At 48.2% G+C, this 16,783-nt stretch overlaps 1 protein-coding gene across 5 annotated transcripts in view; it reads right to left on the reverse strand.

The window, feature by feature from the left end:
• The window catches only part of LOC133345308 (caskin-2-like), a 418,730-nt gene that overhangs the window by 43,299 nt on the left and 358,648 nt on the right, over nt 1–16,783 (reverse strand). For 4 of the 5 annotated variants that reach the window (XM_061555985.1, XM_061555959.1, XM_061555976.1 and 1 more), the window contains 4 exons: nt 13,245–13,353; nt 12,531–12,625; nt 11,848–11,962; nt 4,093–4,185 (listed from right to left, as the gene is read on the reverse strand). In XM_061555985.1, coding sequence (XP_061411969.1) covers nt 4,093–4,185; nt 11,848–11,962; nt 12,531–12,625; nt 13,245–13,353 — 412 coding nt within the window. The remainder of the gene's footprint in view (nt 1–4,092; nt 4,186–11,847; nt 11,963–12,530; nt 12,626–13,244; nt 13,354–16,783) is intronic. The other variant, XM_061555995.1, reaches the window with a different exon arrangement.

Here is a 16,783-nt window from a genome sequence, read left to right on the forward strand (position 1 = left end):
TCGTAAGCATCTGATATTATGAACGGAGCAAAAGGTAGAAAGCTCCACAGCAGCCCGCAAATCTTTTGGCACGCATATTCCTCGGCTCTGTCTCAAAGGTGCACTTGATCTGTGGCTTGGGGAATGGCAGGGTTTTTTGATACCAATATCTGGCAAGAAAAACATCCAAATGGTCGCATTTTTTGTTGTTTACGAATTTGACATTTTTTGTATATTGTAAGTATGTTGAACTTCTTTCGCGCCTTACGCAGCCAACCTTGCTCATCATTTTGGCCACGACAATGCCCTGTTTGCCAAACCTTCAATCAGGTCTGTAGTGAGTGTTGTAACGTCTATATTTTACAGTCTCCCACGCTATTTTAGGCCTCTTCAAATTTAGAAATCTGAGAGATAGGGAACAAAAAATAAGTTTTATGAAAAAAGTTTTCAGTGTCCATCTCAGTTGAGAAACTATTCCGACTTACTAATTTTTAAAAATTTCTTTCTGTGGATTTCGCACCTGATGATGATTGCTTGTGTTGCAGTCGAAAACGTCGTGAGAATTTTTATTGATTTATATTTATATTATTGTATTGTTTCCCTTCTACGTGACTTTACCGAAAGAACCAAGAATATGAATCCCTGCAGTCACGAAAGCTTTAAATCAAAACTTACTTTTCAGTTGAAAAACTATTCCCACTCAGTACAAGGGGGGTTCACCACCACCACCATATCATTGCATCGTCAGACTGCTGAGCCCAAATCACTCACCTTTGCTTCAGCCGGGTTAGTGTTAGTAGGTCTGATGCTCACCAAGGCTCTGTAACTGCTCTTTGGTGTTTAGTGGGCTATCCGTCACGTGACTATGAGAATCACTGGCGTTAAAGTAAAATTAATTATGCGCGCCCTGCGATGAAGACCCTCAATGAAAAGCTCGTAGCCACGGCGACGCGTGCCACTTTGATGGCCGTAGGTGTGTGTGCGCGTGTGAAGAACACACGGAGGGGGGGGGGGGGGTGTGCTGACACTGCACTACAATCTAAAAGTACAATTTCTACCCGTGAACGGAGCTTGGGCTTCTCCTAGGTCCACTCAGCCTAAAATGAGCAAACGGTTCAGTGCCTCCAATATCAGCACCACTGGGGAGACAAAGGCGGCTGGGCATGCACGGTGCAGGTCACACAATCCCTCTCGTGGCGTGATGACCTTGAGAGTTTGTTCCAAGGTCAAGCAGAAGAGGCGATCACAGGTGATGAAGCAATGACACCTCGCTCGCCATTGCTTCCTTCTGCTAACCCTCGCGGCGCTTGACCTTCGACGTCCGCTCTAAAAGGGTCTCCTACCATCTGGCATTAGCTACAGAAGAGGATGGAAAAAATGACACTCAAGCAAGGGCAGTGGCACGATGGGTAGTCGTCGCGCTACCAAAATGCAAAGGTGAGTCTCCTTGAGACCGAACGCCAGCACGGACTCTGGCAGAGGAGGAAACAACTTCCCAGTAGTTGCGCTTGCCACCAATCGCAACCATCTGTCATCAACGCTACAACATTTGACCCAACAGTCCTATCGGTTAAACACGGAGAACGGTCATCCTCGTGCGCACGCGATGTCTGCGTAAAGGATTGTTTTGTTTGGGTGTTTAACTTCAACGCATCTGTACGTCGACGTACAGCGTTGGCTTTTTTTTTTTGCCGACGGAATCTGAGAGCAATGGCGCTTGTCGCTATTTGGCCACAATGGGTGGAGAATCGAGGAGGAGGATGACGAGATTCTTCACGTTTTCCCGATTGTCTCGTCAGACATTTTAATTGCTTCATTAAAACACTCAGGAAAACAACAATAGCAACAATACATTAACATGGAGTTTACTACATCCGTTAGATTGACACGTGAGAGTGTACGTTGAAAACAGACTGAAAAGGGATTCTTCTTTTGTTAAAACACTGAGCAGGACAACAACATTGTAAGTATAGTACTCCAAGTCTGCAGTGGTTTGCGAATATAAACATTATACATAACATAATTAAAAGGCTATTAATACGACTGGAACCTAAAATACACCAATCTGTAAATATCTGGTCATAAACTTAAATATTTTATCATAATAAGATAGCTTGTTACAAGGCCATAGCCATGGAGTCAACATTGGGGGGGACCAAATCTTCCAGGGGGTCTGGGCGTCCCACCCCCAGAAAAAAATAATCAAAATTTGAAAAAAATGTCCTGCCATTTCCTGCCTAAATTAAAAAAAATTAACTAACACATACGATGGACTTTTAATAATTTTTTTACAACAATGTCTAATAGTGTATTGTATTACGTTGCTCTGTTTTTTTTATTTTTTTACCTTTTCTTGTTTCATTGTATGTAATGGCAGAGATTAGGGATAAATAAAGTACAACCATAACCACAATCATATGAACAGAAATCTATTTTATAGCAATATATTGGTGGGGACATTTTGAGCATATTTGAATATGGGGGGGATGTGTCCCCCCCCAATATATATTATAATTACGGCCTCGGCTTGTTATGATTATTACGTGTGGTGGCAGAGTGGCTGCTTCACTTAAAAAAAAAGACCTGGGTTCAATTCCTGACGTGGGCGCCGTTCTGCGTGGAGATTTTACGTCCTCCCCCTGTTCGGAATGGGTTCTCTGGCTTCCTCCCATAGGAAAACAACAATAGCAACAACAACAATAGAAAACTGCGCTCGTCTTTGGACTAAGTGTGGCTGTCCTGGATAAATAAGTACACATTATGCTTATTACTTCTTCAGTATTGTGAAAATATTAAGGGCAGTTATAATAATATCAGGAAGTGCAGAATGTCCTTCTACTTCTAGTAAAGGTAAATCACTCCATGACGTAATTTAGACTTGTCATGCGCACAGCATTCACTCGCTCTCGCAGCGAGAGAGCGACTCGGAGACACGAGGAGGAACCGCAGATGAGCGGCAAGGCAGCAGCCACGCGGTGAACCAGCACCGACAGTTTCCCAAGCTCTGCGGTCCTCTACGTATTCAGGTGTCATCGGCCAATTAAACAGCATTTTAGATGTGGGGGGAAACCGGAGCAACCCAGAGAAAACCCACGCGTGCAAGGGGGAAACACTCTATCCCCATACAGACGGAATGGGTGGAGCCCACATTGTGCTGCACATAGCCAGGGAATTGCTGCTAATCAACGCTCAAGGGGAGGGAGTTTCAACGAAATCTGCGTGCGATCCAGCAACTCCCGCCTCCACGGTGCTGATTTACAGGCCACGTCCATCACCACCACTGCCCGACTGGTGCTATTGGCAAAAAAAAATAACCTGAAACATCACTAAATTACAATCTCTTGCTCAATTGTTTCTAGTTTGACGTTTGCTTGAGAGCAGATGGTAATGTGCCAAGGTTGTACAGGCTTTTCCTATGGGCCTAATTGCTGCAAGGCGCTATGGGGCAATGAACACGACAGGCTGAATGAATGGATCTGTGTCGTACGTTAGGCTTGCTGTGCACGCGTGCTATGTTAGTGAGTACACGTGCGCGTGCACACGTGCCGTGTGAGTGAACGTGCGTGCGTGTGTGCATTAAGGGTTACTACCTCCGAGGTTGTGGGGAGCGGTGGCGTAGTGGTTAGCGCGCTGCGCTACGGACCCGGCTTGCCTGAGTTTGATTCCCGCTCACGGCCAACACCAGTGATGATTATCTGAATCGGTTCTGGGCTTCCCGTAGGTTTACTTAGCCTCAAATGAGTACCTGGTGTGATGTGTAAACATCACTGCTCAGGAGACAAATGTGGCCAGGCGTGGTGCTGGCCACCCACCCCCTAGTGTGCTGTGCCGGCCTTCATAGGCGCTCGCGAACGGCACTTGCCCCAACAGCTTGTGTAAGGCTATAAGGGGGGGATCTTTGTCTTTTGCCTTTGTAAACGTGCGTACAAGCAATGTTAGTGTGCACGTGCACGTCTCCTTGCCTGCATGCATGCACACTCCTGTCTGTGTGCGCCCGTATCAGTGCAGGTTCATGATGTCAATGAGAATGAGTTACATGTGTGCACGTGCGCGCGTGCATGCTGGCTGTATTCGCGAGCGAGCGTGCGTGCGGTTAGCGGTCCCCGCCAGTACCTGGACGAGGGAGCATGCTGCCGTTGGTGAGGCACTGGCTGTGAAATGCCGGGCTGGACTGAGAGCTCGCCCTCAGCGAGCCGCAGGCATGCACTGGGCAGAGCAATAGAGACCACCGTCAAGACACGAGGCACGCGCCGCAGTACACAGCTGGTTAGTGACTCCCCCCCACCCCCAGCGGTGACCTGGCAGCCCCCCACTAGCGATCGCACGCGGCGGGGGGGAGGGGGGGTGTCCCTACTCCATCACCGTCGCTCGCCCCATGAGCTCACAAAACCGCAAGGCTGCGATGGCTCGATGATGCCGTGCTCCGGTAGCTGAGGGGGGGGACTGCATTACTCACTGGTTCACTCAAGTTTCTCGCTTGTCGGTGGTCAGTGACCTCCCTTCCGCTCTTTAGTTCACGACTACCACGGTTACGCTCCTCGTGGAACGTCACTCGCCTGATTCACTTCCAATCGCTCGCTCGCCGGCGGTCAGTCGGCTCCATATCACTCTTCTGCTGCTACTACTACCATGGTTACTTCCTTGCCCCGTGACCTTCGCTCATGAATTCCTCCACCCGTGATGACGACCCGGTGTCTACCACATTGACCGTTTTTGTCTCCTCCACGCTGTGTTCAACACCACCAACACCACCACACTCCAGATCAAGACAACCCACTCATTCACCTACTCACTCACCCACTCACCACACTGCAGGTCGACAACACTTCTTCGACCAATATCATCCAACACACCGGTGTGCTGTACTAGTGACGAATTGGCCACGTTCTGTTTACGTGACAAACCTTACTAGTTGGCTGTGTCGGGTGGTGACGGGTTTAACGACACATTTATATATTTACGCGATCTAACCCAAAAAAAACCTCTATTATGCACAACACTTCTCTTAATGCTTCTTTCTTCACCCTGTGCCACTATGGAATTACCTCCCATTATCTGTGTTTTTTTCTCTTTCCAAAGTTCTTATAATGAACCTTGCCCTTAACCTATTACAACTTGAATAGGGCTGTTTGTCACTGGCCCTACGGCGTTTTGGGCATATGCTTAGCAACCGTGATACAAAACAAAAAAAATAGATCCACATATATATTTGTTGACGGACAAACGGACCGTACGTATGAATGTTGAACTTTTTTCGCACCGTACATAGCCAATCGTGCTCATGGGAGGAGCAGGGGAAGGACACTAAACTAAACACACAAAGCAGTTCTAAAGAAATGAGTTTTCAATCGAGATTTAAAAAGTGCTCAGCTCCAGTGGCTTCCTAATTTCGGAAGGAAGAGCATTCCAGACGGCCACAGACGCGCATCTGTGTGACGCGATGACCATCTTTGCTCGACGGCCAGCCGAAAGCCGCTTCTGTGAGGATGACCGCAGTTCGCGCGATGGTTGATGCTCCTAGACGAGTTCAGCAAGGCTATTGCGGTTCATTCGTGGTGAGCGCTTTGCGTACAATAAGTGTGACCTTATAACGCATTCGTTCAGCAACCAGAGGCCCACGCAGCACTGTACGGACACCGTCGGATCGTGTGACGTTGCCATTGAGCGCACGTGCGCACACAGGCTCCTGACCATTCACCCCACATGTCTACCGTTAAACAATCAATGGTTAGCCTCTTGCAAAAGCAATTACAGCGTACACGTAAACCCACTTACAAGTCATCTTAATAAATGCCTCCCTTGTCACCTACCCCATTCTAATCTACTTGTGACGCATCTGCATTGGGCGTAAACCAGTGGTGAGCGGTAACCTAGCAGCGGAACCTCCAGACGTTGGGGCACCTAGCTTGGCACCTAGCTTTGGAGATAATGCCACACGAAGGCATGACAAAATCGCTCGTAGAGCCATTATAATTTATACCATATACATGCCGTTGCTTCCTTCCTTTTGCCAGATACCCACACTTCTTTGCACCAGTGGCCCCTGCAGATCAAGCGTATGTAAGTCTCATTGCCACTGCCTGGCTCTAGGCCTCCGCTCTGCTCACTATCTCCAGGTGCCCCATCGAATGTCTATCTCTCTCAGTGCACATCATCCTTCCATCGCAACCTCTTCTTCCTCGTGACATCCGAAACTTTTTCTTGCCAGGTTCTATCCCGAACTTTCCAAGATGCTCGTCCTCTCCCGGCATTCTGATGACATCACCAAAAGTGGGTCAGATTGTCGAGGATTCTAGGATATCTATCGTGGAGGACACTCAGGTAAACGAAGGTGAAGTTGGGCCACGGAAAACGGCAACACGATTTGCAGGCAGAACGCAAGCGTCAAAGCGCCGCACGAATGAAACTATTTTAAAGCATTTTTTAAAAATGTTATCAGGTAAAGTCCCACTGAGTTACGTAGCTCTTTTTCAGAAATGACATGGCAACAAATGACAGCTCAACGAAGTCGCGTATCACGTTGAAATTTATAGCAGCCAAATACTCGAAATGCACTTTGATTCTAAACGTTGAGGGGAAAAACCGGAGGACCCGGAGAAAAATCCACGCGAACATGGGGAGAACATGCAAACTCCAAGTATGCAGGCGTCAGGGTTTGGGATCAAACTCACGACCTCCTCGTTACCAGACGAGGTAGTTAATATCTCGGCCTAGGCCTCGCTGGGTTTACTGTGGCCGCTCCCCAGGTGCAGCTCACGAATTGCAAGGAAAGTCCACCACTCCGGGGTTCGTGCCTAATTCTGGCCTCACCCTGCTTCCTTTTCTCTTTCTGCCGTGTGGAGTAACACAATGGTTGCCACCCGTCCTGGTGTTTCCCTGGATCAAAATTTTAGTGAGGTGACAACCGCCTTGGTAAATCGGTCAAGTCTTCCCGGGATACTGACAGCGCCAGTTGTCAAAACGCACCGCTCGAGACGATGCATTCACGTGTAGTTCTCCCCTATTCTGGTAGCGTAAGATACTCCTTCTCGTTTCCCATGATATGTCCTCGTTTTTGTACAAGCAGAGGTGGCAAGCCTAAGTGAGCAGAATGTGGAGGAAGGTCAGGGTGGGGGGTCACACGCGGTGTTTGAGATGTTTGCGCGGTGAGTGACATGCCACTGCTCAATCCGACCTATTTATTTTGTTCGGTTGTCGACTTATTATTTTCATGTTGCCACTTGAAAAAAGAGACATTTGTCTGTGTGACTGCTGTTTGTTCGTTTGCCTTGGAGAAGCGTCTTGAGGTCCTCGTATGTTTGGCAGTAGACGCAACGCATGGGTCAATGACACCGGTGTGTCATTGACCTCGGTGTGGAACTCTATCCCCTTTGCACATCCACAACATCAAATGCACTCCGACTTTTAAGAAACATCTTCAGGCCTCTGTTTGTTTGGGTCAGGCTTTCAAGCAGCCCTGAGCTTGGCTCCGCGCCTCTGAGTTGTTGACGTGTTGACAAAATCTGGCGCGTTATAAATATCGATAAAGTTCCCTCCGTGAAAAAACAAAACTGCGGCATCGGGATAACTGTTCACAACAACAGCGAGCACACCGCCAAGCATAAAGTGAAATGGTGGCGATATTATCTGGTCGTGCATTGGACCCCAAGCTTCTTTTTAAAATAAAAATATATCAATCCATTCACTGTCATTGCAGTAAGTTGCGGAAGGAGCAATGTATAATGTATGCGATCGTTAATTTGTTGATTGAAGAAGCCTTCAATGAAAAGAATATAGATTCCAGAGTGTTAGATTACACGTTGAAGTAAATACCGAATAATGTCAACTTTAATTAAAAAAAAAATCTATGGAGGATAATACTAGGCATATTATTAAAATAGAATTACACCAATAAACCCAGCAATGTTGGATACTCTTAACACAAAATAATCTGTTGCAAAATTTATATCCACAGCGGTGGCCGGGCAGCTTACGCAGTCAGTGCCTACTGCTGTGAGCGCGTGGCGCTGATATTCAGAGTTTATCCCCGCACTGTCACAGAAGATGAATGCAGCCCCCTAAGGGCTATACACTGGCTTAATAGTCACATCCTATTCTGTATATGGCTATTGACACACAAAGTACCTGTTTGTGAATACATTAGTTAACAGGTAATAATGTGAAGCTCTTCGGCAATCCACTGCTGAATAATAATTAAAACAATTTATATTGCGGCCTTATATCACGAACCGGATTAATTGTTTGATCGAGAACTCGGAGCAACAGAGCCAAAGCACAAAGTCCCTTGTACATGGCCTAAACAGGTGACATCCCAGACAGGTGAGAGTCCGAACAGGTTAGAGAGCCTGAACAGGTGAGAGCTCTGACAAGTGAGAGCCGGACAGGTGAGAGAGCCTGGACAGGTGACAGCCCGGACAGGTGAGAGAGCCCGGACAGGTGACAGCCCGGACAGGTGAGAGCCTGAACAAGTGAGAGCTCTGAAAGGTGAGAGCCGGACAGGTGAGAGAGCTCTGACAGGTGAGAACCTTGAGCTGAAGGTGGATGGTGGTGCTTGGATGCTGCTGCATTCGCAGTGGGAGAGAGAGAGAGAGTTCCAGGCGATTGGCGCAGCCATGGAGAAACGCCGCTCAGCCAGGGCACTGCTGGTTCTGTGCGTGATGGGCCGATTGCTAGGATGTGGCGCTTTGCTGTGGCCAATAGAGTGAAAAGGGTGAGGGAGAGGTACGGTGGGAGACCTTGAGAGAGAGAGAGAGGTCAGTGGCACAGGATAGTTTTTAGTGACGCTATGAATGCCATATGGCTGCGCCTGATGCCACAAGCGAACATCGAGACAGGTTGCTTTGTGTCCGTATGGAGTGGGTCGCCACTCTGAATCCAAGTCCGAGTTCGGAAATGCAGCTGCTGGCTTCAGCGGACAAGCGTACACCACTCGTGGCTTCAGAGTGCGTCGCGCGAATCGCTCGACCGCCGCTCCACCCTGATGTTAATAAAATGTAATCGCATGTGCATATAACCGTGAAAGCAAGGATCAATTCTCATTAACGAATCGATGCATCGTCACTTGCCCAGAACCCAGCGCCAATCAAACACGACCGCGCGTGGCTGTCGCATTCCGACCGTCGCGCGAACCGTCTGCGAGCGCCATCCGAGCCTCCCAAACAAAACGCGATGCCGAGCTCTCGTTTCGCGTGCGGAAGCCACGTGGCCCCACCTACCCCCGTCTCAATGTCATGCGGATGCCTGACGTGACGACAGGGGGATCGCGTGCGCTGAAGGTGAACGATCGGCACGTCGCCGCGACGGTCGCGCGCACCGGGGCAAAGCCGGTCGGAGAGAGAGCCGTGGGAAATGTCACGTCGCGCGATGACGAGCTCCGAGCAGCTCACCCGACGATCCCCCAAACATGAATTTCAATCAGCCGGCTCTTAACGAATTCCTCTGCGGTTCATCTACGTTGTATTGCGAAGAGAGAGAGAGAGAAATAGAGAAAAAAACTTAAGCCGGAAGAATTTGTGTGAATGCGGGTGTTCGGCGACACGAAATGTGTTCAGGGGCCCCGAGCCATTTGTCTCGGGGTCGTTTGCCACCGATTGTCAGATGGGCGCAGCCGCAAGCTCGCTCGATCTCTTCACCTCAAGGTTGCGGCCGTGTGCTAAATGGCTCCGGTGTTTGATTGAGGAGCGATGGAATTAGTTTATGTTATAAATATTTAATAAATTGCCTGAATTGCCTGATGTATAACAAGACCTGGGGCTTTGTGTGAGGAATTCTAAGCACCTTCACTTTGCTTATTGCCAGCGGTAAAGGTGGCGCAGCTTTGAGAGATGTACACCAATCAGGAGAGGTGGAAACGTTGCATCCAATCATCGATTAATATATCACCTTAAGCTCACAATAAATGCATTGAATCATGCGTGCAGGAATCGACGCTGTTCGAAAATGGATATCTTGAAATTGGTTCACGTCACCCCTGCATCCACGAGAGGTGCTTACAACTCACCGCAATGTTTCCACGAATATTTTATTCTCATTCGTTCATGAATTTAAACTTGTAACGAGCACAATTTTGACAATTTAAAGTTTTTTTTTATTTTACCAGGTAAGAACCCACTGAGCTATGTAGCTCTTTTTCAGAAGCCACAAGTGATAGTTCAACGAAGTGGCTTATCATGGGCACATTTATAAGCGGCCAAATATTCGTAATCGCCATATACTCTTAATCGCGTGATTCTAAATGTGGAGGGAAAAACCGGAGGACCCGGAGACAAATCCATGCAACCACGAGGAGAACACGCAGACTACAAATATACACCAGGCGAGGTAGTTAACATCTCGCCACCATGGCGCCCTAATCGGACAGCTGGGGATGGGTGGAGTGGGCAGGGGCAAATTGTTTCAAGGATGATGCCATGGGAATGAAAGAAATAATTCTGATATCATAACAAGCATTGCCCATGTGCTCTCGTGTAGCTACGAGCGGTGGCATCAATGCACCTCTCAAGGTCACGTGTTTCACAGGCGCTGTTTTGCACTTTCTTTACCGTGCGAGCGCCGACATTGTGGGGGTTTGCCCCGTCAAGGGTGGTGACTCAGCGTCAAAAAAATGGCTTACGCTAAGGAAACGACGGCGTTTCCTGACAAGACGTTTGTGTGTTTTTTCAAGAGCTTCATTCCTATTGACGGCCACGATTGCGGTGGGATTTACAGCTCTGAGGTTAGGCACACGGAGTTTCACTAAAATACTGGATTATCATATGCCTTACTTACACAAGTCACCCATCAATTGATACACTTCTCGCGCTTCACAGTGTTTGCCGAGCATCGATCAAATGAGGGGGAACTTCACGGGGCTAACGGGGGCGGCCCGAATGGCACCGACGTGACTTTTTGAGTTTCGCAACGTGAGGAAAGGTAAAAACGTCGCGAGAAACATCTCTCTGCATCGTAACGCAAAACAGAGCGCCGTCTGCACCGTGGCTACGTTGGGCTTTGAGTTGACAAGAACAGCAAGAAGGCTTTCCAGTCGTCATGCCGTGAGTTGAAATCCTTAGCAGGATCGACTCACGACCATCTTGCCATCGTTTTTCTGGGGCGAGTGAAAGAGTTTCTGAGTGAGTGAAGCTGTAACCTCTTGGTTGGACATCAACAGGTGGTAGCCTTTCTTGTTTAAGTCACGTAAGTCGTTTTTGTTCCACAGCGACGTGGATTTTTTGCCAGTGGTTCTGGAGTGCCATTGCGGGGGAGAACAGGACCAGTGCGACAATGTAATGGTGGTTAGGGATGGTAAAACTATGAGACAGGCTTGTTCTGTTTACGTGACAAGCCTTACTAATTGGCTGTGTCGGGTGCTGGCCGGTTTAACGACACATTCATATTTATGCGATCAAACAAAAAAAACCTGTATTGTGGATTTGTCGCAAAAGTGTTATGAGATGTGAATTGGCGAAATGGTGAGCTAATTAGGAGGTACAGCACTTTGTTACATGACAAATTCGTATTTTGGTTTGCTTTCAAGACATTGAAATTATTGGATAATGACATGGTAACTGGGCTCACGAATAGAACACACAGAGCCACACTGTGGCTTGATAATTCATCACCAAAGAGAGAGATGAATACAGAATCTGTGTTGGCAGTTCGCCTGGAGTTATCCAGCAAGTGCAGAAATGGGACCGTATTGCCTGGGGTGGTCCAGGGAGTGTAGAAATGAGACCGCACCATTTCTCTTCGCCTGGGGTGGTCCAGGGAGTGTATAAATGGGACCGTACCATTTACGTTTGCCTGGGGTGGTCCAGAGTGTTGAAGTGAGACCGTACCATGTCTGTTTGCCCTGGGGTGTGCCACGGGAGTGTGGAAATAAGACCGTACCATTTCTCCGGCTGACCAGCTCCACGACGGATGGCGGAAAGAATCCAACGCGGTCCGCACCTCGGCTGTCCTGAATGTATCCCTTCCAGCGACCATCTGGATGTTGCTCCAACACCTACAAAGACAAAGATTCCCCGATAGCCTTTAACAGACTGTTGGGGCAAGTGCTGTTAGCGAGCTTCTATGAAGGTTCACACAGTACACGAGGGGGAAGGTGGCCAGTACCACGCTCGGCCTCCTTGTCTCCCCAGTGGCAATGTTTACACATCGCACCACAGGTACTCATTTGAGGCTGAGTCGACATGGTGGAGGCCCAGGACCGATCCAGATGATAATCATCACTTGCATTGACCGCGAGCGGGAATCGAACTCGGGTCATGGCGCAGCGTGCTAACCGTTGCACTACAGCTGACAACACCTACACAACCATAGACAACTACCAAGACCGACATCGTCATGTCTAAATGCAGAATAACATTTTGCATCGTGTCAAATGTGCATGCGGTGAGACGTAGCCCACACGCTCAGCCATTGGCGTGCCCAATCAGTGTCTTTGTTGCCGAATCGAGGGTGCTGAAACGGGCCACGCGCAATGTGCCGCCGCTCGATGACCTGGAGCTGCATGAACTTTCCAACGGTCCCTACGAGCAGTGCGAGGAGGTGTGTGCGGAGTGCTCGCTCACCGTGATGACCTCGCCGGCCTTCACGCTCAGGCTCGTGGGGTCGTACACGTTGCAGTAATCGCGCAGTGCGCGCACCTGCAGCATGCTCGTCGCCTCTGCAACGCAACGCAGAGCAGAGGGGACGAGCGAGCGCAAGTCAGCGAGACGTTGATGTCGAGGCAGCCCTCCCCCCAGACCGACGCGGTCCCTTTGCCGCCGGTTCAACCGTGGCGCTCTTGGGGCGGTGCCGGGGCCATCGCGAGCCAGGAGGCGGGCCCCATTGTTTTTTCCACGTGCAGGAGCGGCCGAGCTGCGCCGCATTGCGAAACGGCGCGGCGACGGTGTTGCCGACCGATGTGGCGTGCGTCGAACGCGTCAATTCGCCCTGGCCTCGGCCCTGCCCCCCGGTCCCGAGATAAATTCGGGTGCCTTGTGAGGCCGGCGGATTACGTTCTGGTCACGACTCGGCACGGCAAATAGCCAGTGGGAAACCGCCCTTGGTACAGGGGGATAATGGAGAGCAGGCATGGTAAGTGGTCCTTTCAACTTTTGGACAGGAAAGGCAAACCACATGCTGCTCCCTCTGTGCAGCGCACCACACCTAGTATGCCTCTCACAACGGCGATGGTTATAGCCCAACCTGGTAAATCCACACTCGTGTTAAAATATATATTTGTATTATTATTTTACTTTTCTCCCGTCCCTTTAGTCGATAATGGCGCACACTCCACTCACCACGAAGCATCTGCTTGATCTCCAGGCAGGCCTGTGACCCCGTGAACTGGTTCACGATGTCCAACGCTGTTTGGTTGTACGAGTTCCGGATGTGAACGTTCACTCCACTCTACGAGACAATGGACGATGGGCACCACAACAGTAAGGGCTTCATCGCCACCCACGCGCCACAGCCCCGACTGTAAAATCACAATGTAATTATTGGCATTCAATCACCATTTCGAAGATCTATAACGGTACCATTTATATTGAACCTAAAAAACTCAATAAGCATTGCTAAGATAATGTCCCTGTTACTTTGATATTGATCCTGACTGATGGTCATGATGACGATAAAGGTAATTATTATAGTTAGTTATATTTTTTTCATGAAAGCCTCAAGACTCGTTTTTCAGGAGGGTACTGGACTGTGAGTGAACCCATCACAGCTGGTGGCATTTGAACACAATTCACACGTGGTTTCTTCTGAAAACTTTGTACTCGGGCCTGACTAAAGTGCAGGCCAATTGCATCTGCTCGAGTGCAGCAATTGCAGTCACGACCGCGAGCCACTGCCACTGCAAGCCCCTCGGCATGTGTGACTCTCAGGAGTATGTTTAACCTGTCTCGTGGTTTAGCAAAGCCCCGTAAGACCCTGCCTTCACACGAAACGTGCTTGGCCACTTTGGCCGGGTCGCCATTGAGAATGGGCTTCTTGGCTCAAGGGGCCCAACCTGACACCAGCAGGCAAACCGTCTCCTTCACACATGTCTCTCCAAACAGAACATACATTTCTTACACAGCCCATCAGCTGCACGGCCCTCTGGGAGTTCATAATTTAAGCAGCGTTCATTTCAAACTCTGGACCGGTAGGTCAATTTCGTGAGATGTTTCGTACATTTTTTGGCATACATTTTGCATGCTGTGAGGAAACTGAAAACACCTGAAGAAAACCATCTCTTATAAGAGAATGCAACTCAAAATATATACACGGACAGATCAAGAGTCTACTTGTTGTACTATCGTGACTTAAAGCTTTCGTGACTGCAGGAATTCATATTCTTGGGTCTTTCGGTAAAGTCACGTAGATAGGTTAAAAGAAAATAACAAAATAACAAAAAACTACGACGTTTCGATCGCAACACAAGCAATCGTCATCAGTAGGACAAAGAGTGGGAAAGCTGCTGAGGCAGGCTGTTTTTAAAGGTTTGCAATGGGTGTAGCCCAAGGGTCATAAACGAAGTGGGCGGGGTTAGTGATAACATCACTATCTACGTGACTTTACCGAAAGGCCCAATAATACTTGCTGTACTGTCATATACTGGGCCACAAGGGAAACTTAATCACTATCTGCCAGAATAATTACAGATTACAAACCAAATTATATTGTACTTCTTACATTTGGGCAAATGGAGCAAACACAAACTGTATAAACACGATAGAGAGATACCAAAGACAACGCAAACAAGACATTAAAGACATGACAGGAATGAATTGTTTTTCAATCGAACCGTGCCTCTTGAATTGGCAGAGTTCGTGTGGTGGCTGCAGAGGCGGGGATCGCTTCTGCCCTTAGACTTTAACAATCACTTCTCACCCTACAGAGCGATCTGGTAGTCACCTCCTCACAGGTACGAGCGGGTAGCGGTGACAAGCGAACCGTGGGGCTGTGTCTAAATTGTCCCTGTGGCGAGCACATGTCAGAGTGTGAGCACAGTGCTGCACATTCATTTTTCATTGCAGCCGCCCAGCTCGCTCAGCTCATTGGAACGGCGACGGAGGTGGACAAAATTATGATGACGATGATTAACTGATCCTCCTTCCTATGGTGGAGATGATGATGATGATGATGTTGTTAGGATTGTTGCTACTGCTGACATTTGAATCTCCTGCTATGTACAATGATGATGATGGAGATACAATTGATGCGGAAGCAGGTCTAGCTCCAGCTCCTCACAGATGGGGGTAGCCAGTAGATCCGTTGTGTGGGCCACTGTAACAGCTGGATTATTATTATGCTTGTCTACCCATGAGAGCCTCACTGATTCTTATGCCTCTTTTTTCAGGAAAGTCCTGCCAAGTTTTCTCAGTCGGGGTGATGTTGTTGGGGGCACCACGGTGGAAAGATGTTAACTACCTCACCGGGTATACAGGTCGCAGGTTCGATCCCGACCCTGACGGCTGGATATTTGAAGTTTGCGTGTTCTCCCCGTGGTCGCGTATATTTTTTATCTGGGTCCTCTGGTGTTTCCCTCCACATTTAGAAACATGCGTTTAGAGTATTTGGCTGATAGAAAATTCCAAATCGGCCACTTTGTTGAGCTATCATTTGTGGTCAGGTCGCTTTGAAAAAAGTGCTACAGTATATAACTCAGTGGGCCTTACCTGGGAAAATAAAAATCGTTAATAGTTCAGTTTGCTATGCAGATTAAAATTTAGTAATTTGCAGTGTAACCAAATTTGGCAAATTCAGACCATGACGCTGTCACACGATGGCCTGCTGTTGCAAACGACGATACTGTCACCGAAAGCGGGCTTCATCTAATCAAGGTTTGCTGTGATTTCGGACAAATTGACCGGTCTGAATTCGGGAAAAGATTCGGGGCCTGGGCCTCTCTCCTGAAAACCACAATGGGCTTGAACAGATGTTTGACAAATGGACATTTCTAAGATCATGAATTTGATTGTCAAACAAAAAAAAGCATGACAGGTTTCCACTGAATTGGGAAGAGTCTGTTCAGTAGATTGAGAGTTGAATAATTTCCCAACAACCCTGAATAATTCCCGGGGTCGACTTTTGGCAATATCAATGCTCCTTCACGAGATTGCTTGCTGATAGTTTCCTGATCGGCTTGAGAACAATTCCATCAGCTAGCAGAGATGTTTTGTGCCAATGTCGCTCAGCCGAGCGAACGTGTCTTCTGAAAATAGTCCGATGTTGCGCGAACGATGGTTCAGAGGGCAAACGCTGAGGACGAATCTGCTCTTTGGGAGCCACCGAGTCAAGAGAATTGGTAAGTGATGCACTATATATAGATTTACGAATTCAGCAAAGCTGCCCTATGGAGTCAACAGCCCGCAGTTCCTCCTGCAGAAAAACGGTGTCAGGCTTTCTGGCGTTAAAATTTTATTTTTAGAATTCGAATATTTTAATTTTTAACCCGATGAGTACAGGTTACACCTTTCAATACTAAACTTAAATTAAATTAGAAAATTACGTGACCGATTTACCCGAATGATGTCTAAAATATAAACTGCGATTTGTGCTGAAGATATTATATCCAGTGTATCTGCGGGCTGTATGTCTTGGGCCATTGACAGTTTGATTAAAGTCCAGGCCAAGGATATTGTCACTGAGCTTGGGAGGCTAATTTGTATTTGGGGAAATCAGCCCAGCCATTGAAATCCCCCCCCAATGTTAAAAAGAAATCGGGCTCCAGTAGTAGGGTCGCACTCAGCTCAAGCATTTCATCCAGCCAACCAGAAACCAAGCCCAGGGGTTTCGATAAACAATGGACACATTAAAAGAGTGATTCTTCTATCAGTCCCTCCAGAAAAAC

Source organism: Lethenteron reissneri, chromosome 3 (genome assembly GCF_015708825.2).
Source record: "Lethenteron reissneri isolate LAM-NWPU_2019-01 chromosome 3, ASM1570882v1, whole genome shotgun sequence".
Classification (NCBI taxonomy): Eukaryota; Metazoa; Chordata; class Hyperoartia; order Petromyzontiformes; family Petromyzontidae; genus Lethenteron; species Lethenteron reissneri.